This window comes from Lasioglossum baleicum, chromosome 16 (genome assembly GCF_051020765.1).
Source record: "Lasioglossum baleicum chromosome 16, iyLasBale1, whole genome shotgun sequence".
NCBI lineage: Eukaryota > Metazoa > Arthropoda > Insecta > Hymenoptera > Halictidae > Lasioglossum > Lasioglossum baleicum.
Genome location: NC_134944.1, coordinates 11,644,885 through 11,669,037, shown reverse-complemented (window position 1 = coordinate 11,669,037; position 24,153 = coordinate 11,644,885). Strand labels below are relative to the sequence as shown.

The 24,153-nt window shown below is 39.9% G+C and overlaps 2 protein-coding genes across 21 annotated transcripts in view; both read left to right on the top strand.

Annotated features, from left to right (window-relative positions):
- The first annotated feature begins 2,244 nt into the window (after positions 1-2,244).
- LOC143216812 (uncharacterized) lies at positions 2,245-9,403 on the top strand. Of its 4 annotated transcripts, XM_076440263.1 has the most exons (5): positions 2,245-2,769; positions 3,731-3,799; positions 4,746-4,813; positions 5,599-6,811; positions 6,935-9,403. In XM_076440263.1, the coding sequence occupies exons 3-5, from the start codon at positions 4,789-4,791 to the stop codon at positions 7,590-7,592; spliced, it is 1,896 nt and encodes a 631-aa protein (XP_076296378.1). In that variant the 5' UTR covers positions 2,245-2,769; positions 3,731-3,799; positions 4,746-4,788; the 3' UTR covers positions 7,593-9,403. The 4 variants fall into 4 exon arrangements, with proteins under 4 accessions (XP_076296378.1, XP_076296382.1, XP_076296380.1 ...); XM_076440267.1 differs by lacking the exon at positions 3,731-3,799; XM_076440265.1 differs by lacking the exon at positions 2,245-2,769 and having other exon boundaries at positions 2,776-3,799.
- Positions 9,404-10,388: 985 nt separating this feature from the next.
- The window catches only part of Cap (Cbl-associated protein), a 72,346-nt gene continuing 58,581 nt past the window's right edge, over positions 10,389-24,153 (top strand). For 2 of the 17 annotated variants that reach the window (XM_076440231.1, XM_076440229.1), the window contains exon 1: positions 22,542-24,079. In XM_076440231.1, the coding sequence (XP_076296346.1) occupies positions 23,966-24,079 (114 nt within the window). In that variant the 5' untranslated portion in view covers positions 22,542-23,965. Of the gene's footprint in view, positions 10,893-20,414; positions 24,080-24,153 lie in introns of those variants that run through there. The other 15 variants (XM_076440233.1, XM_076440232.1, XM_076440236.1 and 12 more) reach the window with 13 other exon arrangements.

Here is a 24,153-nt window from a genome sequence, read left to right as displayed (position 1 = left end):
AACTTTTTAGAAATTGGTCCAAAGAACTTGAATTTTTTTAAGATGTTAGACCGACTAGTTCGCTAGAGAATAAGTAAACTAAAATTTATTACGATTGCAATTGGTAGGAATTATACAAAATTTTAAAATATATCTTCCCCATCCTCTAAATACAATAGAATAAGTCGGAATGATATTATTATCTGAATATATATATATAAATATATATATTATATTTCAATATTTCATATGTATATACGAATATATATACAAATACACTTGTCATTCATTCGTTTTTCGTAATCAGTTCCATTCCATTCGGCATGGCGCTCAAGGTGCCACATTTCCTCGCGAAGCGTACTTTACTGAGGCTGAAAAGTCGCGCATGCGCGAGAAAAAGCGAGAAATCTGGGCGCACTGCCTAGAGTTTACCTGAGCGCAGTGATGCCGAAATCGTGGTACTGTGGTACTAAGCCGTGGTACGAGACCCCCCCACTATGACCTACCGTTGCCCCTACTGGCCTTCTCCAACTCGCTCGCGCGCTACACTCACCAACGTACCTCTCATATCCTAGGAGAGGTACGTTGGTGAGTGTAGCGCGCGAGCGAGTTGGAGAAGGCCAGTAGGGGCAACGGTAGGTCATAGTGGGGGGGTCTCGTACCACGGCTTAGTACCACAGTACCACGATTTCGGCATCACTGCCTGAGCGGTCATTCTTCCAGTGACTGGCTCGGAGTGTCAAGTACTGAAAGATTCTCTTAATAAATCGCACCTTTGCGGACGGCTTCACCGTCGATCGTTGTATCATTTACCGCCCACACCTTTAACCTAGCGAATAGTCTAGTTAGTAGGCTATTATCTTACACAAAACCTAGGGCTGGGTTCAACTCGGCCCCCCCAAAATTACATCCTGGGTGCGCCACTGTATATATTCTTCGAAATCAATCTGGGCTTGCTTGTAACACTACACCTATGCTTCTCAGTACTGATAAGCAGATTCACAAGTCTCTCGGACAATATGTATATTCTACGTTCTACGTATACAGGGTGTAAATTTTTACCGTTTCATATAAGTGCCAAACAGTATACATATGTGCATTCTGTTTGGTAAAACAATTTTTGGAGATTTTCAATTTTTTTTCAGGCCTGTCCACAGGATCCGAAAATTCTGAAAAAATCTAGGACAATTGTTTCAATGACATCTTATTACCCAATTTTTATGAAACTGGTACAATCTCCGGTAACGTATTCAGAGATGTCAGGCAGCCGCTATACGTGGCGCGCTAATTTCTGCGAAGCACTAACTTCAAACACAGCTGCCATAGGTAAAAAATTGTCGCAGCGAGTTCACGGGGTACTCAATCAAATCGGCAGAATCTCTGCTTTAATCTGACGTTCGGATCATGGTATTGCGATCATTTCACGCCCAGATACAGCGAGTTAAAGGCAAAATGGAAATTGTGCATTTTTTAAGCATATTTTCAGAAACACCTGGTATATCGAAATGTTAATGTCATTGAAAAAACAAAAGGAGTGCCTTGAAGAGAAAGAAACGCTCGTTCTATTGCTTTTTTGCACGAGATTCTACGATAATTTTTCCGCTTTCTGGAGCCAGTTAAAGTTAAAAAGCCCATATTTACTTCAATGTTGAATAACTCGAATAAAAAAAAACGCACAATATTCAACAACCACACAATTTACACAGGAAAGATGGCCCTTCGATATGATATTAACGCAATTTATCGAAAAAATTTGTTGCTCCCCGTGTGATGTTCCAAAGTCGCACAAAATTTTTGTTTACCGTCAATGTTGACTTCATCTCGCTATAACTTTGTAAAAAACCAACATAGCAACAATTTGAAACAGAGCGTCTGAAACTAGAGGTTTCAGGCTTTCAAACCATTTTTTAACGATATCGATACGGCAATTTTTGACGGAGTTATGATCACGTAAAGTGGGAGCAATTATTCGGGTTCGCACAAGTGATCCCTTAATTCTTTTGAGGAGAGTGTAGTTTTTCTCGAATATCTTCTAAATTATTCACTTCGTCGAAAAATATGTTAAACAAAACCTATAGATCCGGACAGACTGCGTCTTTTATGTCGTATTACTTTTTTCCGTAGAACAAACGGTTTTCGAAAAAATTGAGGAAAACGACAAGTGATTCGCACAAGTGATCCCTTCATTCTTTTGAGGAGTGTATGTGTATCACCGTATATAGAATATCGTTCGACAATCGTAGTGATACATAATACATACATATATCTGTAGAAACAGTTGACGAGCGGTCGCATCATGCTGACGCATACGCACAGCGCGGGCGTGCACGTATAGGCAAAATTCAATGTAGTAGGAGCTGCAGTTTTTCGAAAATATCTGAAAAACTAAGGCTGAGCGGCGGGTATATGTGTAGGAAAAAGTTGTTCCAGTGTTTCGCGAAAATTCCGCGAAATATATTAAATATTTTTAATAATATATTTCCTAAAATATATTTATTTCTACGCGGGATGTTTTCGTTTGTTTTTTGGATGATTAATTGTTGGTGTTCCGGAAATTTTTCATGTAATCAAAAGTGTTCCCTGAGTTGAAAAAGGTTAAGTTAAGAACCACTGAGTATAGTCCGTCGGTATGATTCATATCAGATACATACCATGATCCATTCAGTCATGTAGCGGCAGTCAGTGGCAGTCTTGTCAACCGCACGAGCAGGACTGTTCATTGGTTTATGAAAGTGCAGCTGAAGCGCAGCTCCATCGAAGGATCGTTGTTTTGTGGTTGCAATTCAAAAGGTACGTTCTGAAAAGTGAATTTCATTTAACACGTTCCGTGCCGCCAACTTTCCGTTCAGGCCGATTGTAATTCTCATTGAAAAACAAAGAAGAATTTTACCCACAACCAGATATGTACCAAATTCGGCAGATGATACATGAAAAACATATGTAACTGAAGCTTTAAAAATTTATTGTAAAGTCAAGACAGAATAAAGCAAATGGCCTGAATGAAAAATTGGGCAAAAACAGCTCTCGGCACGGAACGTATTAAAAATAATTGTTTCGACTGCTGACTCAGTCTATTACTTTTAAAACTAGAAATAATCGTTCAAAATTCGACCAAACGACTCGAATTATTTTTCAAGATTCCAGAAAGATTGGTTTACTATTAAATTGGCAAGAAATTCTCCTTCATTATATTCAATCCTAACTAATTATTAAATACTGCTGTCTATTTATACATTCTGATCATGAACACACTTACCATACTCTCCATATAGCCAATTTCTTATCAGCTGCTAGCATTGTTATGGTATCAGCAGGTATCAGCAGAGACTGGTATCCACTGGTATCGGTTTCGTTCGAAGAAATCTCAGATTCAAGAGTTGGTATTACTTGGGGAATTCCCTAGTTCGTGATTGGGGTTTCCAGTGTTTCCCGTCTTCTATGATTGTTCTGTTCCCGCCTATTTAGCTGCGTTTATATCGCGAACAAGAGCTGCTAAATGTCATTGTCAGTCATAAACTCTGCCTCACTATACTGAGTGATATGTACTGAGGTCTTCACTTGTTCGGACAACACAACGCCGGAATATCGTCGACGTATTATTTACATGTGCATGCCTCTCGACATTTCTCTGTTTTCCTCTCCTCTCTTTTCATCGAGAGCACGCGCGTGGATGTTCGCCTGGCGTCTGACGTCGTTTCAGTGTTTTGTTGTGGTCTTTGTTCAACTGTAGAGTTTTATTCACATTTTTCAGGAACGTTTTTGTGAACGAGAAGTATTTTATTGCTTTGTTTCCCTTTTCGCTGGGCCATTAACGCATAAGGTAACTATACGAACTCTAAATTTAGCTTATCGTTCCACGAGCCTGCGATATTCGCTTGTCTATGTTTTCTATTTCTATTTTTGTAATTCTAAACAAGTGATATGTTTCATAAAGTGTTATTGGGATTTTTCTTAACCGTCCGTGAGCAAGCTGATGATTTAATAGGGTTCTATGTCAAATAATATGAATACGAGAATTGCAATCGAATTGATATTGTTTGTAACTAAATGGGAAAGTATTGAAATCATTAAGAGGTCTGGGGAATCTGGAGGTCAGAAGATAAACATGATGTACTTGATGAATCATTTTCTTTTTCAGTTTTAAATTAGAAATAAATTGATTATATTGTTATTGTTACCTGATAAATCAGTTTTCTTCGATTTTAGAGTAAATATATTGATTACGAACACGTTATAAATCGGTTTTCTTCGATTTTACAGTAAAATTAAATTGATTAGAGAATAAATTGATTACTATTAGTTGATAAAACCATTTGGGTAAACTTGAGAAAAGAATTACAGGAAAAATGAATTTGTGTTTTTATGAATTGTAGGAGTAAATGTTGAAGTTAATCGATTTAGGTTATAAATAAGAAATAAATATTTGGATATATATATATATATATACACATATATATATACAATAAGAACGAAGAAGTGAGAGGCGCGTATTTAGATACACGCATTACAAATGTCGTTTATCGATCGATACACGTTGAAAAAATACATTTCGATCTACTTAAGCAAGGCGAATTATCTATTTCCCGTAAATATACAATTTCTTACGATAGCTTCCTCTACATTATTGTTCCTTTATCTTATTATTAATCACGAACTGTTAGTTGTCACGATAACAGAATTCAATATTACGATAATTGAAGAAAAATAAATTCTAGATAATGATAACTCGACAGACATAGTTTCAATGGCGGCCCTTATAATCACAGATTCCTCAACTACGAAGACCGAAGTATTCGTATCGACATCATCATGCCGAGCAACAGTGTTTGTCAAGGTAAATCTTTTCTCTCCTATACTACCATAATGACACCAGCGGTTTCCAACCTTTATGCTACTTCGAACATTCTTATTTTTTTTATTAAAAACAAAATTTTTATAATTAAAATAATTAGATTAGTGATCGTAAAATTGTTGTTCTCGAATATCTTTTGAACTATTTACCGCGTCGAAAAATATGTCAGACGAAACCTGTAGATCTCGACAGACTGCATCTTTTATGTTCTATTACGTTTTTGCGTGGAACGAACGGTGTTCGAAATAATTGAGAAAAACGTCAGCAACGTGTTGCTTTAATGCTCATGAAATCGTTTCTCTCGAATATCTTCTAAACTATTTATCGCTTCGAAAAATATGTCAGACGAAACCTGTAGATCTCGACCGACTGCGTCTTTTACGTCGTATCACTTTTTCTTGTAAAACGGACGGTTTTCGAAAAAATTGAGGAAAACTTCAGTAATGTGTCACTTGGGTGCCGATGCCGAGCGAGATAGATAACTAATACGTCGCTGACATTTTTCTCAACTTCTTCAAAAACCGTTTGTCCTACGAAAAAAAGTAACAGGACATAAAAAACGCAGCCCTTCCAGATCTACAAGTTTCGTATGACACATTTTTCAACACAGCAAACAGTTCCGACGATAATCAAGAAAAACAATTTTACAATCATTTTCTTGCCTCCCTACGCAATAATCTCCTCCCCGAGTAGGCGTGTCCTCCAGGTTGGAAACCGCATAATAACACAGTACCATCTTTAGCAAATATCCTGTTTTCCTCCAACAGATAGTGCCACCACCATGAACACCCTAGTATCCAAAACAGCCCACCTCTCAATCACGAACGGCTCCTCAACCCCCGCCCACTGCCCCACCTGTACAAAGACCCTCCCATTAAACCGCATCCAAATCTCCGTATACCACACCCTGCACGAACTAATAGACAAAGGCGTGCCCTGTGTCATCCTAATCGACGCCCCCAGCGGAACAGGCAAGACCCGCATCCTCTCAACCTTAGCTCAAAACTACAGCGGTGTAGTTCAACTGGCAGTGTTCAGAAGGGACCAGGCCAGCCAATTGGCTCTCAGCCAAGTCTCCGCCTACACATACATCTCCTACAACATGCGGAACTTCCGTCTGAACTATCGCGAGGCCCTCTGCATGTTCACGGTGAAGAACCTGAGCAACACAGACGTGCTCTTCAAGTTGATAAACTACGCGCACAAGTACGTGCACGTGGCCCAGTCCATCAAGGTCATCATCCTGGACGCTTGCACCATAGTGAATCCTCTGATGCTGCTGCTGCTGTACATAGTCTCGCTGAAGAACCAGATTACACTGATCTTCTCGGGCAACAAGATGCAGCTGGGCTCCATCAACAAGTCCCCGCAGCTGCACAGCAGGAGCAACTTCGTCGTGCTCGAGCTGTTCAGTGACCTGACGATCACCGAACTCACTGGGAACCTTCGTTGCGACGACCAGAGTTTCCTGAAGAAGGTGGCGCGCTTCGGCGACGCCATCGCTGGCTACAAAACTAAGAAGCAGATCCCCTTTCACTTCAACCTTCGGTATTTGCTGTACACCCTCTTCCGGGGGAAGTTCGATCCCAGGATTCCCGAGAGTTTCGATGCCCTCTTCATGGCTCCGTTTCATCACGTGATCACGCAGAGGTTGTACAGGTTGATGAAGACCGTGGACCCAAACAGGTTCCGCGTGGAGCCTTTCAGCATGGTGCCGTTTAACTTTGTGGAGAAGAACAAGTTCTTTCCGGGGTTGATTCTTGTTAAGGACTTTAAGTATATTTATATCAACCAGAGGGGGGTGAACAAGGTTGTTGTGCTGGAGGATATGATCTTTGATGTACCCAGTGGGGTTTTGATGGAGTTGCTGGTGAGATTCGAGGATGGGAGCAGGATGAGGATTGCTCGCTGTGTTTTGAATTTCTATCAGTTGTTGCCGGCTTATCGGAACTGGCTGAAGGAACAGATGAAAGTGCCCAGGTACGTGGATATATTTGTAATTTTTTTATGCTATGATTTATGTGTTCAGTGTTGGGAATTCACTGGATCAAAAGTTACAAGTGTTTAAAGTCACTAGAGCCAAACGTTTTTCCCTTTTTTCAGGCACGCGGAGCCGGAGATCATTAACTTCCCCCTGAAGCCGTACACGATGACGTACCACGCCGCGTTGGGACGCACCATCAGCGACCCTGTGGAGCTCAGCACCAACTGCGTCGATGCCACCTCCGTCTATGTCGGCCTCTGCAGCCTGCCCTCCGAGTCCAACATCCTCAAATTCCACGCTGAAAAGGACTTCCCCAGCTTCGTGGTCACGGACATCATGGCCACCGTGGACAATCAGGCATATTATTACCGGTACCCTGTTACGGGCGACTATCCGAACATTTTAGAACACGTTGGGAACAAAAATGGCGACGAATACCTCAAGTCCTTCCTCATGGGCGTCTCCTGGACCACCGTGGATAAGATTAATGATTTTGAGAATTATAAGTTGGATGGGTTCTTCAGGATCAAGAGGAGTGTTTACGAAAAGAATAAGAAGGAGGTGGACACGATTACGGATTCGCCTTTGATGGAGATTACCAAGTTTGTTAAGGGTAATACTGATGCGGTGGTGGATGTTATTAAGAGGATGAAGCTGGAGAAGGTTAATATGAACGACACCAAGAGGAAGGAGTTTAGAGAGTTGAAGGTGTACAAGGCTCTGGCGGAGGCGTATGAAAAGTGGAAGGTTCAACAGAGAGAGGCGGACAAGAAGTAGATGTTGGGCTTATTTATTTGAATAGATTATGGTTTTTTAATTGTGCCTGGATCTTTGATAGTTTGCGTTTACCTTTTTGTTTTTGAGCTTCAATTACTCGCAGGCGAACCAAAAATTGTTGCGTTTTTAGGGTGTGATACTGTGGATTTTGGCGAGAGAATGCTGGATATCCAAGTTTCAATGTTAAGAATCCACTGTTTCGAAAGTTATGAGTGTTCGAAGTTGAACGGACCAGAAATTTTTGCGTTTTTCCTGCGTATTCCTGTAGATCTCGGCGAGAGAATGTCGAAAATCCATGTAGATGTATTACGTCGCTGACATTTTTTCAAATGTCTCAGAAACCGTTTGTTTTACGAGAAAAAGTGATAGGACATAAAAAACGCAGCTTGTCAAGATCAATAGGTTTTGTCTGACACATTTTTCGATGCGGTACATTGTTCCGAAGATGTTCGAAAAAAAACAATTTTATGAGTACTAAATGAATTATCGTTTTTCTCGAATATGTTTTAAGCTATTTGCTGTATCCAAAAATGTGTCCAACAAAAATTGTGGATCTGGACCGGATGCGTCTTTTATGTCGTATTACTTTTTCTCGTAGGACAAACGGTTTTCGAAAAAATTGAGAAAAACATCAGCGACGAGTCACTTAGGGGGCCGGGCGAGATAACGAATACGTCACTATCATTTTTCTCAATTTTTTCGAAAACGGTTTGTTCTACGAAAAAAAGTGACAGGACATAACAGGCGCAGCTTGTCAAGATCTACAGGTTTCGCGCGCGTAAAACATACATATATGTAGATTATATATTTATACCTTATATATTTTGTATCCTATACACACAAATATGCAGGGTGTTTCGTTTATCTATGAACGGATAAACGAATGATAAACGAAACACCCTGTACATATACAGGGGGTTTCGTAATTGGTGGTACAAGCGAAAAGCGGGCGATACTACATGAAAAAATAAGTCGAAAATATACATAGAATAAAATTTTTTCACGTGAGGCTTTGTTTTCGAGAAAATCGACTTTGAATTTTCGCTTGTACCACCAGTTTCGAAACACCCTGTATATTTTCAATATTTTTATACGAATGCGCAAGAGAGGTGTTGCGAAAGAATTGCCAAAGTATAAAAAGTACTTTTTAAGGTATTCAAGTTACCAGGAATTATACTTATATGTACCATGAACTACACCCTGAATTATGTTATTTTGATACGCCATTTTATAAACATTAATGAAACGAAAATGTTGCATTTATTAAGAGGTTCTTATTTTGTTTGTTTCGTTACGTCAGACGTATCGAAATTTTTTCTTCGTTTCGAAACTGTATTTTTAAACGAATGTTCCTAAATACGTTGTATTGTTACGTAGATTACTTTTGTAGTAGAGAAGTGACTTATATTATTTTTAAACGATATATTTTATGTTATTATTACAGTTTTTCTGGAACAATGTATGATCATTCTTCATGTGACGAAAGCGATATAAGATTGTTATCGCATATGACTATTAATTGTTCTATTACGTTAATAAAGCGAAATTAATCGAATGATATATTATGTGTTGGGTTTATACAAAGAAAAGGGGGCCGTCTCCTAGCAGATGACGGTCGCGCGTGAACACTCACACACCGCTAGACCACGTATACGTACGCGAGAATTGCTAGGATCAGGGAAATGCGTTCTGATTTCTCGATAATGCAAAGACGGGGGTTTTTATTAGTCAAAATCGCTAGATAAAAGATCAATCTAGCGCGCTGTTTGCTTCAAAAGTCGTTCTTTTACGTTTCCGAGCAATGATTTTGCAATATTCCGCTGCATGTTGCCCGTCGGAGAGGCTAGTACGCCGGCGTGGCTGCAGCGCCATCTGACGGGCAACATGCAGCCGAATATTGCAATGCTCAACTGAGGAGTTACAAAAGGAGAGCTTTGCTCCTCATAGATGAGGTTGGTGGAAGTTCAACAGATTTCCCTCAATCTTCGCTCAATATACCAAGTGGTAATACTTCCGGATTAAATCGACCTGAGAAGACAACTCCCTAAGAACACTCCCACTCCACAGAAAATTGTACAACAGTTTATCAATAATCCCTGTGACTTCAATTTTTTTTTACTTTGCCTTTTGTTTTTGTTTTTCATAAACCTACATGATTATATTCAACTATGTAAATAAAAAGCTTACCTTAATGTTATTAGTATGCGTAATAACATAAAAAAAAGATAATAAATAAATAATAACCTATGTAACCTAAATACATAGACCATATCGAAGAGTGCAATGCACTCAAACTACAAAAAATAATGGCCAAATCATTGGCCATGATATGAATGATATGAACTGCACAAACTCACCTCCATGAGTCGCGCGAATCGTACGATCCACGCGATTTTCCAACTTCGCTTCCGATCGCACGCGATTAGAATCGCGGCGATTTCAGTGTGCGGCTCTTCATTTATTTTCATTGGAAATCACGTGGAGGGGGAATCGCATGCGACTGTAATCGCGTCGACCGAATCGCCGATCGACCCGTGTGTGGACGGCCTCAAGAATAATGTCCATCCTGAACCTCTTCACCAGCCACAAGTGGTTCTGCGAAAATGAATCTGCACTGTTCTCATACAGTAGAAAGGCTTGATCGCAGCTTCGCGAGAGACGAATCTATGAGATGATACGAGGGTAGGGGGAGTGGAGTTGGTGGTACGTTGTAGGGGGGTGGAGATGGCGCGAGAGCGAAGAAGATTCTCGGAGAGTGGGGAGGGCACGCGTGCTCGTGGGGTGGTGCGAGTTTGACAGGGCGGTAAGCGAGGGTGGCTGGCGAGCGATTACGAGAGGGGGGGAATGCGGCGTCAGTGTACCGCGAACCACCGAGGAGTTCGCGTCGCGTTGGACGTTGTGCGTGTTTCGTCCGTCCAGTTTCTCGATTCATCGACCGCTCGATGTGCACCGGTCCTTCTCGCTAAGAGCTCGGATTATCTTCTGTGATCGACGACACTGTGACAGAAAAAGAGAGAGACAGAGAGAGAGAGAGAGAGAGAGGGAGAGGTAGAGATGCGAGCGTCCGCGGGAGAGAACGGTTTTCCATCGCAGAACTACGACCCCGCTGATCATCGTCCGCCACCGGAGTAAAACGAGACAGCGTGGCGTCTGCTCCAGTGAATAACAGACCCACCGCTCGACCCAAGTGCTCGCTCCAACGGGATGACTGCAAGGGAACTCACCCTAGCCGGCGGATCGCCTTGGGGATTCCGCATGCATGGTGGACATGACCTGCATCAACCACTACGCATATCCAGGGTGAGTCTATTTATTTTATGGGGCTGATGTTTCAGCGAGTTCGGGTTGTGGTGTAATTGGCACGGGTACGATTTCTTTGGCCCCTCGTTTTGAGGTTATATTTGTGTTCTTGGGCGGTTATTTCAAGTAAAAAATGTATATATAACATACTGTCAAATCGGTCTGGTTTAGCCGGTAAAGTAGATTTCCTGTTTCTTACAAACCTGCAAATATCTCGCAAACTATGCGAAATATGGCAAAATATCAAGAGACCTTGTTTGAAAAACACGAGAAAAGTCGAAAGAATGCAGATTTTATGTAGAAATTCGAGAGGCACACCTAGAGATTTACTCTACAGGGACGAAATCGGAAAATGGCATAACAAAAAGGAAACTGTTCTGCCAAGTTTCAGCCCCGTACCTCATCCGGGAGGGATGAACAAACTCAAAAATTGATGACTCACTGCTTCTTACAAGTTCAATTGAACATATTGAAATTATTTACACTTTCGTATAACGAGAGACGACCTAATATTAAAACTGGCAAGAAGTAAAACGTATTGTGTAACGTAGAAATTTTCCAAAGCGACAAAACTTCTTTTGAATAATAACGTGCTCACTTATTCATGAGTGCCACTTTCAGTCCTCACCATTATACAAGGTGTATCGGAATAAAAAGGTGCAAGTTCGTGGCAAAATTGAACATTAAAAACGATTTCAAGAAACTTGCTTCTAAGTTATGCAGAAAATATTATTTTTAATTAGTCATTTCAATTCGTGTATCATAAATAGATATCTTCAAACTATACAGTGGAACGTTAAAATAATTCATTTATAGCTCATAAAATCGTTTTTCTCGAATATCTTCGAAACTATTCGTCGCATCGAAAAATATGTCCGGCAAAACATGTAGATCTGGACAGGCTGCGTTTTTTTTATGTCTTATCACTTTTTTTCGTAGAACAGACGGTTTTCGAAAAAATTGCTAGCTGTCACGCCGCTGACGTTTTTCTCAATTTTTTTCGAAAACCGTTTGTCTTACGAAAATAAGCAATACTACATAAAAGACGCATCCTGTCCGGATCTACAACTTTTGTTTGACGTATTTTTCAATTTGGCAAATAGTTTCTAAGATTTTCTTGGAAAACTATTTTTTAAGAGCATCTAATTTTAACGTGTGAACGATCGAGCTGAAACATTGCGCAGATTTTATTTTAATTATTTGGAACAATTTTGGGTGGTGCCATAAAATAAATTTTGACAGAAATGTTTGACAAGAGCAAATACGAGGTAGTCTTGTGTTCGACACACTTTTGAAAATGTTCCGACCGATCTCAACGTACCTCTTGCAGTTGTCGTGAGTTAATTTACGACGCGCTCGGTGTCCTTTGCCACCGAGCGACGCGATAGCAATCGCATTAACATTACATACTTGTCCGTTATAAAACGAGCGACCTAACAGACATGGCGCGATTAACGCACTCGCGCTCAGCTGTTCCGGTTTAATTGCGTTCGATCAATACGCTCCCAGGGAGTTTCTTTGCTGGTTCGATGTACTTGAATTCCATGTTTCGAGGACTTTGAATGGCCTTGACGCGTTCTCCGGCTTTTAATTGTGCGATATACGATAAAATAATTCATTAAATGCTCGCAGAATCGTTTTCCTCGAATATCTTCGAAACTATTTGCCGTGTCGAAAAATATGTCGAACAAAACTTGTAGATCTGGAAAGGCTGCGATTTTTATGTCGTATTACTTTTCTTCGTGGAACAAACGGTTTTCGAGAAAATTGAAGAAAATGTCAGGGGCCTGTCAGCTAACTCGCCCGGCAGTTTTTCTTAAATGTCTTCGAAACTATTTGCCGCATCGAAAAATGTGTTGGACAAAACCTGTAGATCTGGAAAGGCTGCGACTTTTATGTCCTATCACTTTTTATCGTCAGACAAACAGTTTTCGAGGAAAATTGAGAAAAATGTCTGCGACGTATTAGTTATCTCGCCCGACTCGCTAAGTCCCTGATGGTATTTCCAGGGCTGCGAAAAATTTCAAATAATTTTGTATAAAATAGTGTAAACATTGAAATAGTTGTAGTTAATTTCTTTTTAGAAAAAAGTCTGCACGTTTTCTGATAAAACCAGAAAATACTGTCAGCTTCGTCGATTTGTTTCGTATCGAAAAAGCATTAAGTACCTCGGCAGACGTGTTCATCGATTATTCGCTGTTACCGCTTTTACTGATGACTGTGAAACGCATACCATCTGTATTTACGTCACCGTTAACAGCAAGTAGAAACGGTAAGTAAAGGACAGACGCGTCAGACGCATTGATATGCGCGAATTGAATTTTCAGAATCGGCGTTAAAGCATGAAACGGTACTTGTTATTTGTTATCAACCCCCCCCCCCCCCCGAGTTGTTCCAAATAATAGAAAAAAAATCTGTGCAAAGTTTTAGACCGATCGATGGAACATTACAATAATTAATTAAATGCTCAAAAAATCGTTTTTCTCGAATATCTTTGAAACTATTTATCGCATCAAAAAACATGTAAGACAATACTTACAGATATGGTCAGGCTGCGTTTTTTATGTCCTATTACTTTTTTGCGTGGGCGAAACGGTTTTCGAAAAAATTGAGGAAAATGTTAGCGACGTGTCACTTATTTCGCCCAAATCGTTTTTCTCGATTATCTTCTGAACCATTCACCGTGTTGAAAAATGTGTTTGACGAAATCTGTAGATCTGGACAGGCTGCGTCTTTTATGTCTTATCACTTTTTTTCTTAAAACAAACGGTTTTCGAGAAAATTGAGAATAAATATCAGTAACGGATTAGCTATCTCGCCCGGTTGACCCGCAAGCGATACGTCGCTGACAGTTTTTCTCAATTTTCTCGAAAACGGTTCATTCTACGTCAAACAGTAATACGACATAAAAGACGCATACGGTCCAGATCCACCATTTTTGTTGGACACATTTTTTGATACGGTAAATAGTTTCGAAGGTATTCAAGAAAAACCATTGTACGATTTTCTAAATTAACTATTTTAATGTTTAACCGATCGAGCTGAAAGTTTGCACAAATTTTTTTTGAATTACTTGGAAGAACTCTGGGAGGTGGTGTAAAAGAAATTTTGACAAAATTGTTTGAAAAGAGTAAATAAGAGCCACCCTACCGTAGACTATGGAATGTGACTCTGTAATGTGATCAATGTATTCGTATGTATACAGTTTTCTGATAAATCTCCGCGAATGAAAGACATTCATTGTATCTCTGAACGTTGGCCTCTGCGGCGGGGACGCTGCCAGAACAAAGAGCTTGCAGAGAACTTGAGGAGGATAGAGCTTACATTGTCGAAGAAAACTGCTAGTAATTCCACGACAATGCCCAATCTAGCTGGAAAAAATCATACGTCATCCTATACATATACAGTAACTGCCACTTAATATTCGGACACTTTAAAAAGACGACAATTTTTTAAATATTGCGCTAATGAATAATTAATGGTGTAATGATTACAGTTTCGTAATAGCAGACGATTTAAATGTTTTTAAATAATAATAATATTATAACAAGTAATATTTCCACTCCAATGGAAGCCTAGTACAATTAAAAATGTTTTAAAGATAATTCTACTAATTATAGGAATACATGGATTCGCTAAAAGTGGTATTCAGGGTGTGCCAAAAATATTTCCTTGCAAAGGGCGATTTCTGACGTTATTTGAAGCAACTTTTTCCCTTGCAGAAATGTTCTCCGCGGTTTCGTTCAGGAGTTATCAACGAAAAACGTGCGACAGGACTGCTGGGCGTGGCCGGAGGGGTGTGGCCGCGCTTCGATTGGTCCGCGTTCTTTTGTTAATAACTCTTGAACCGAACGTCGGAGAAGATACTTGCAAAGGAAAGAGTAGCTTCAAATCACCATAGGCATCGTCTCGAGGAAGTACCATAGTTTTGGGACACCCTGTATAAAACCACACGACAGTCCTGATCAGGTTTTAACAAGTATCCGAATATTATTGGGCAATATTATGAACGCTTTCCTGATTTCGTCGAAACAGACACGAGGGGCTATGACGTGCTGTTTATCTATTTAACTATGCGAAGAATATTGCTCGAAGGCGAGCGAAGTCATTAATATGGAACACGTTTTGCAAGGTCGAAAGAAGACGACAGTCGTTCGAGTGCTTGAATTATACATAACACAGTTTCGTTTACGAAATTTTCCCGATTTACGAAACTCGGCAATCTGAATAATGCTGAAATCTTTTACGAGAAATCCTTATCTCGCCTTCTTTCGTCATGCATATCTGCTTTTTTCAGTTTTCATGCGAATTTAAATCGGTTAACTCTTAGAGAACGATTTGGACAACGAGTTGGACAAATTAGATTCAAAAGAAGATGATAACAAATGATTTATATACGTTTATATTTATATACATTATTTTTATAAATATATATCTACAGTGAATTATTTTTAAAATTAACGGAAATTATTTATATATGTTTATACTTATGCACATTATTTATATATACTATACATAATGAATTATTTTCAAAATAAATTTAAACAAGAATAAAAAATAAGAGATAAATTATCTATGTGTGTTTATATTTATGGTATATAAAATACTGTCAGAAATTAGACCTACCCATTTTCAACATAAATGCATAAAATCCGCAGTCCAGTAATTATACACACGTGTGCCTCCTCGCAGTCCGAAAATGTTGCGCAGTAGCCAACTCGCGACCTTGATAGTGATCGACATTGAGACACAGCTACCTGACGCTAGCATTCATTACTGTGCCATTGTGCCTAAGAGGCGCGCGATCGTCTAAAATTACACGTGCTATTTCTTTCGAAATTGGACAGCGTGTACGCAGACTTGTAGCAAATGTATTCCTCTGTAGCAAACTAACGACAAGCGTGCGACACTTGGTCACTCCATAAGCGACTTTAAATTTTATAGTATTTCTTGTCGGTTAAATACCGATTAACTTTGGTAAGAAACACTTTCCTGTCCGACCATCCGAGGGGGTTGAAAAATCGTGGCTAGTAATTTGTACCGCACCCTGTATAGAACAAGAATGGTTGTGATGTTTTAGTATTTAAGTTATTTATTTTCTTTACAACTTGTATAACTTCAGTAAAGAATAAAATTTGTTTATTTTGAAGAAGAAGAGGAGGAACACTTGCAATCACTATTGTATGTATATGTATATTGTCTAGCTTGATTTAAACATATTTTCGATAAGCTTGTGATTTTGCATGCAACCGCATTGTTCATTAAGAAAATGGTTCTCGAAGACTGTAGCTTATTTTTCTGTTGACAATTCTCCGATGTATGTATTGTCAACCATTTAATTCGCCAGAAGAGAATTTCTGTCAAGGAAACAGTCAGTTCATCTGCTAATGGAACAGACGTGTCAAACAGAGGAGCGTCGCTCGATATATGGGAACAGGACACGATCTTTATGATCTACATTAGTGGCTATGAGTGTGAACTAGCATTTATCACTGCGGTCACGTTTGTCGACGCGTTAAACAATAATGTGGAGGAAAATTATACAATATAACTTATAATTGTAACATATATATATTAACCTATAATTATTCGGATTTTTTAAATATTCCGGAAGCATAAAATTGTGATAGGACATCACCCCAACCCGACTGTCTGGGTTACACTATGATTTATTTTATTCTGTTCTGCTGAACAAAAAATTACGAAAAAATTCATGAACATTCTTCTCAATAGCACACATGACTGTGAATTATTTCAGAATTTTGGGGTGCGAAATCAATTTTAAAAAAATGCGGAAATATAAAATTGTCATAGGATCCCCAACTTCACTATCTGGGTTACACTATGATTTATTTCTTCTGTTCTGCTGAACAAAATATTACGAAAAAATTCATGAACATTCTTCTCAATAGCACACATGACTGTGAATTATTTCAGAATTTTGGAGTGCGAAATCAATTTTAAAAAAATGCGGAAGCATAAAATTGTGATAGGACACCCCCAACCCGACTGTCTGGGTTACACTATGATTTATTTTATTCTGTTCTGCTGAACAAAAAATTACGAAAAAATTCCTGAACATTCTTCTCAATAGCACACATGACTGTGAATTATTTCAGAATTTTGGGGTGCGAAATCAATTTTTAAAAAATGCGGAAGTATAAAATTGTGGTAGGATCCCAAACCAATATACATATGTACATTAACCTATAATTATAACTTACATATATATAATTGAATTCTCTGGAGGTAGAATCGGGAAATTTGGTGATTCTCCGCAATCTGTCGCACGCGCAAATTTCCTTGACATTGTCGGTTGCAACAACCGTGACATATTAATGCTGTTGCTGCCACAGAACGGTGCAATTCACCTTTCATGATCGTTGCGTAACCGCATTAATTGCGCGAGGACCTCGAGGCGCTCTTATGTCGCCCATTTACAAACAGTGTTACGTCACAAAGTGTATGCACGCCACTTTACAATGTTCCCGCGACCTTGCAACAAGACACCAATGTCGAGAGCTTGCCGTGTGTTCCGATGCTTAGCACCAAACAATACAGAACTGGAAAGTCCCGGAGACACTCCCATCTTGAAATTTTGATTGCACCGAGTTCAAACTACACATACATGTGTAGAAGGAATTCCGACAAGAATCTGCTGCTAATATGTACCACCCTTTTTTTTAACGCGGCGGTGGGGAAATGCTCTTACGCACACTCTCTCCTCCGATGGTGGTCGGAGAGGGTAGTGTGGGACTCTGCTCCCCCTGAGATGCCATACCCACTAAAACCCCACCGTCCAGGGCTTTTTGACTTTGACAGACCCTTTTCGCTTCTTTCCTCCGCCGGACCCACACACATCACACCTCCGCTTTCCGCATTCAGCGGAAGTGTATCCTCCAGCTCACTACCACCAGCATGTTCTTGGCACTACTGCTAATACGTACCACCCTGCCTCTCGCAATTTTTTAAAATTTCTGTACCACCGTACAGTGGTGGATTGAGCGGGTATTCTAGTAAATATTAATTGCAAAACTTGAACTTTAACCTGGAATTGTGAGCTTGAATTTTAAACTTGAATTGTGAATTTGGACTTCAAACTTGATATTTAAGGTTGAACTTGTTGAATGTATATTTTAAATTTTCAATATATAGGTCCGCATGAAAGAATTGTGAACAACAATTAGTACAGAAGCTGAAACGGCTAAACAGAAAGTTTCTCTAACACAGCCCTCTGTTATCTTGATTTTATTGATTTATCTTGCGTCCACTGCGCCCGCGTATTTGCAACTGCATACCTGTGTATCCACCTGTCTGTAACATCCTCCTATCTCGAACTCGGCTGTGTTCCGCACGGAAAATCGTTTGGAAACGCCACGGAAAACGCGACATTGAAAGATGCGAGAATTCTCAGGTCGATTACAGTCGGAGGCCGATGATCGTAATTCGAAAAAATTGCGACAGACACGACAGCACATGTCAACAGCTGATTCTTGTCTGAATTTATTCTATGTTGTTTGAATTTGATGCAATAAAGATTTCCAGATGGGACTCTTCGGGACTTTCTAGTTTTGCATTGTGTTACAGTCAACTAGACGGCTATGAATTTGCGGTTGAATCCGCAGCGATGTGGAATTGGCGCCGTCGTTTTAACACAGGATTATAAATAAAACAGTAATGACGTATAGGTGCTAGGTACGTTGTATTCTCGCGTCTATTTCAGTTGATTCGCAGCGTCGTCATCGCCGAACATAACAGAAAACATTGGAAAATTAGGCTTCGTCGCGTCGATGATGATCATCGTCGAGGGGACGCGATGCATCCGATGCTGCATAGTAATGCGTAACTCGTATATTCGCTTCCGGAGGCGGAGGTATGGGATTAATGCAAATTGTGTATCCTTCTGCGCAGTCTGCTCAACCAAGATATCTCTTCATTACGGGTTTTTCCTTTTTTTTTCATGAGTAATACATCGCGCAAGGAATACAAATGTTTGAAATGTTTCGAAAATGTTAGTTAAGTCGACTCGGAGTACATTGGAAGGTATTTTTAAAATAGGCTGTCGGGCGATCAGAGTTAAGTATTCAATAAACAGTATTAATTGTTGCAAGATGAATATAGGTAATGGGGACTGGTGATGTTGAGCTTAGTGATCGTTATTAACTCGCATTGCTTATTCAATGGTGGCCCGCATGACCTCAATCAGAAGCATAGATTGTCGTCCTTATTATGCAGCCTGCGTTAGTTGACACTGTTACGGTTATGAAGCATGGTCTACGTGTCGTCGTAGTTACAATAAGTTTGTTGACCCTAGCGGGAGACCGATATATTCAAAGTACAGTTTAAATATGTGTATGTACATAGTGTTCGAGTACTTTTTCGATCCGCCGTAGTAGCATATCGAAGAGTGCGAAATGTGTCGAACACAATAAAAAATATCAATTGGACGCGTTCGAACGGGTCAATGAAATGGCCGCCGGGAATGTTAAATCATCTGAGCATATCCGTGCCAAACTGTTTTGTCCTTATTTTTAGTGGAAATTGTAACTTGCTACTCGGCTGGATTCCTGTCCTAGGCGGTGGACAGAACAATTTCCTCAAGCTTTTTTCTTGGACAACTCTCTCTCTCTCCATCTCTCTATATCTCTATGGCTCTCTATGTATATCTGCACACATATATGTATACATATTTCTATATCTCTATATCTCTACTATTAGGTTGTCCTCAAAATTTCTGTCACCACGTGCACATTCAATATTCTTAGATAATGTTAATGTTCTATTATTCCTTAAGCTTGCCCTTTCTTAACCATGCCATTGGTGTTTTCTTAGAAATATATCTCTGAATTTGCACCGAGCACATTAATCGAGAACGAATCGAACTTTTGGGACAACCTAATACCATGTATACCTCCTCTATATCTCTATCTCTCTGTCTCTCTCTCTCTGACTGGACTCGAACAACGCAGAAGAGAACCAGGGGGAATTAGCGAATCGAGAGCAAATAAACTGGCCTGGTAGCGCGTGGTGTGGCCCGATCGTATAATCTGCCTGTATCCATTTTTTATGTATGTACATCGGCGAGGCACGTGCATGAAATTCTGCTGAAGTAATCCGTTTCGATTAACTGGAGTGCACACCTCCGGACTTGGTCCGAATACCGAGACCGTTAAAAATAGACGACGAGTTCCGAGTGTTCGAACACCGCGAAAGAATTCGGAACCCGCGGACCGATCCATGCACTCGCGATAAAGAGACCACCCGGTTCCCGAATAAATCCGAAATTGCCGTGGTTCGGCAAATAGTCCAGCAAGTTGGTACACAAATTCGACAAAAAACGAAAATTCTCGACGGTTTTTCGTCGAGCAGTCGGCCAATGCTGGTCGAAGGTAGAAGGGGCGGATAGAAACGATTTCAATATTTAAAATTTAAAATTTCAATGTTTCAATATTCCAATATTTCAATATCTCAATGTTTCAATATCTAAGTATTTCAATATCTCAATATTCAAAACGAACTTAAGCCTTAACACTAGAGTGGTGATTCTGAAGCGCCACTAAAAATTGCTGTCGCATTATTTAAAATATTGTTTACACTGTTAGATATGTTGGTATCTAATCAAGTACTAATCTAAACATTTAAGTATCGTATGGGGTACTATAAAAAATGTAGTATATTATACATATGTAAATTTATACATACAATTGTATACCCCAATTTATTATACACGAATTTAAAAACTCATCGATAACGAAGATATTCCAGGCCGGAAGAAATATTTAATTTTCAAGTTAAAATAGCACCGAGTGCAACCGGTTAATAATTCGCGTTAAACGATGTCGAATGTACGGATCGTACAATCCTAATGCATATTTTAAAAACAAATTCGTCGGTCTCGCGTGGACTTTATTTGAAGAGACAGTGCATCATTAAATATTGAACGAAAGTTCGATACGTTTGATACTGTCAAACATCGCGGAGAATTATCTGGTATTATTTTCGTTTGGGAGGAAATTTTCCGTGGTTTTCCGACTGCATTGGCGTACTTTGGTGTAGGACTGATTCAGTCACGCCTACCCCTATGCAGCCGGCCGTGCACGCTGCAGTCCTGCTGCGCGGGTCTGCAGTCTGCAGGCGCCGCGCCGCGATCGATCACTTTTACCTCCGAACACGGCCGAACGTCCCGTTGCGTTTTTCAAGGTCTCTGCGAGAGAGAACATTGATATTGATAGGGAAACTCTCCCCCCCCCCCCCCACTCTTAGCTTATCGTTATCGTTCAAAGAACTTGGGAACGCGCCTAACAATTACGCGAATATTGTTTGCACGCTAAAGGAACGTTAAATAACCAAACGTAACTCAAGAATTACGATCACGATACAATTCGATTTTAACAAGGGTATTCTGGTTCTCGATGCAGATTCTTTCAGCAATTTTTCGGAATTCTGCCAAGAACAATGATTGTTACTCCTGGCAGAAATTGTTAGTCGATATTGACACAATTATTCCTTGATATTAACTCAATTATTACTATCACTTGATATGAACGAACACAACATTATTACTTCATATCAACAGTTGACATTACCAAAGCAGAACTAGAAAGTCTCGAGGAGTCCCATCTTGAAATTTTTATTGCATCAAGTTCAAACTACATAGAAGAAATTCAGACAAGAATCAGGTGCTAATATGTGCTAACCTGTCTGTAGAAATTTTTTTAAGTTACGAACTTCGACCTTTAACTGTGATCAATCTAAGAATTCTTGGATTCTTCTTGATAATTTCATTGTGAAAGAGTGTGTGCGAATATGTGAGCGAGTCGCAGTGCCTCGTGAGCCGTAAAAAATTGATTTCATGGCTTTATGGACGTCGGGTCCAGGGTCCAGGGTCCAGCTAACAGCTACTAACGGCCCTGAACAGCGGCTCGGTTTACGACGTTAAATAGTCGTGTGTTTTCTACGCTTTGCGTTATGCGGGCGTAAGCGTGTGTTCCGTTCGTAAGGGGCGAAGAACCGAACTGTACCGAAGGGGAAGGCACACGCTGCTGGCTCGCACATGAGTCACCAACTTACCGAATGACCAATGAACTCCCCGGGCCCCTCCTTACATTCGGAATGCAGATAGAGAGTTTAAACTATGTATAAATATGCTGCGACAAAAACAACGTTTCCTAGAGAGTTTTACCGCTTCGCGATGATAATATCAATTCATGGCTAGCTGCGCGAGTCACACTAATGCACCGTTTACGAAGGGATAACTTTTCTGTTTGACACAAACAAATTTATTTATATCTTTATATTTGTGCAAAGTAAAACTTATCGGTACTTTATTTTTTGTTTGTTTTATTTTTTAAGATTCGGTTTCAAAGCTGAAAATTCTGGAAAAATTCATAGACGTGCGTTACGATAGCTGAAATGTTCCTGATTTGTTTTCAGAATTTTCTATCGAACAGGACAAGAAAAATTGGGGCGGAACCTAATTTTCTATGTCGACACAATCGGCATTTCAAAATTTGTTTTATTTTTTAACATTCGGTGTCAAAGCTGAAAATTCTGGAAAAATTCATAGACGTGCGTTATGATAGCTGAAATGTTCCTGATTTGTTTTCAGAATTTTCTATCGAACAGGACAAGAAAAATTGGGGCGAAACCTAATTTTCTATGTCGACACAATCGGCATTTCAAAATTTGTTTTATTTTTTAACATTCGGTGTCAAAGCTGAAAATTCTGGAAAAATTCATAGACGTGCGTTACGATAGCTGAAATGTTCCTGATTTGTTTTCAGAATTTTCTATCGAACAGGACGAGAAAAATTGGGGCGAAACCTAATTTTCTATGTCGACACAATCGGCATTTCAAAATTTGTTTTATTTTTGAACATTCGGTGTCAAAGCTGAAAATTCTGAAAAAATTCATAGACGTGCGTTACGATAGCTGAAATGTTCCTGATTTGTTTTCAGAATTTTCTATCGAACAGGACAAGAAAAATTGGGGCGAAACCTAATTTTCTATGTCGACACAATCGGCATTTCAAAATTTGTTTTACTTTTTAACATTCGGTTTCGCGAAGCTGAAAATTCTGAAAAAATTCACGGTGTTGCGGTCTAACGTTTAAAATGCGTCGGATTTTTTTCAGAATTTTCGATTTAAGAGGATAAGAGAAATCGTTGAAATTGTAAGAATCGTGTCGCGATGTTGTAGGACGCATGGAAAATTGGGTGAAAGAGTGTGAGAACGTTCCGGGGCGAATCGGTTTAAAGAAAGTGGTGGGAAGTAACGGCGCAGGCAAAGTCGCCGATAGTTAGTACGGGCCTGAGGGTCCCGTATGCCTCGACTTCAATAAGCGGTTGTCGAGGTTCCCGAAGAGTTGGCTCAGTGGCAGCGTGCAGCGATCGCTGGCTCTCGAGTACAATCGTTCGTGCGGCGAGTACCAATAGAGCTACGCCTTGGACCGTGCACGTGTTTCTCGCGACCTACCCGGTGGACTAACGAATTCTGAAATGTTCGTTCCACGGCTCCACGGTGCAATGCAACAGTGATTCATACAGAAATCATGGACAAACGTACACTCATCAAACAGATTGCTATCGGTTCCGGATTCTAGATCGACACCTATCCTTATCTATTCTATTCTATTTGATAATCGTCTTAAGAGTCGCGATAAGCCGAGATATCAACTGTGAACGCGATCAAGTGCAATTATCGAACACCGTCACTATTATTGAACGTTGATTCCGTTTTCTTCGACGTTTGTGTTCACGATTCTCAGTTTTGCGATTTTGGACTGTTGTTGAGGATGAACAAGTTGATGCGTTGTTGTGGATAAAGCTGAAGTTGAAGTTGAGAGGTTTCCGGATATACAAAAGGAAATTCTCAGTTCTGTGATTTTGAAGTGTTGTTGTTTGACGTTGAGAGGATTAACGAGCTGATGTGGAAACAAGTTGATGCTTCGTGTGGATAAAGTTGAAGCTGAGAGATCTGGATAAAAAAGGAAATTCCAAGTTTTGTGATTTTCAAGTGTTGTTGTTTGATGTTGAGAGGATATACAAGTTGATGTGTGAAAACAAGTTGATGCATGCCATGGATAAAGTTGAAGTCGAGAGATTTGGATAAAAGGAAAGTCTCTGTCGAGATGGTTCACACGAGTTATGCTCAGTGGGCTTGCCTGCCCTACACTTATCGCAACAAGGTTTGTACTTAAGGCTGACTTTCTTCCGATTCTTTCAACTCTCCACTGTTTACATCGGGTCAGAGATTATGCGA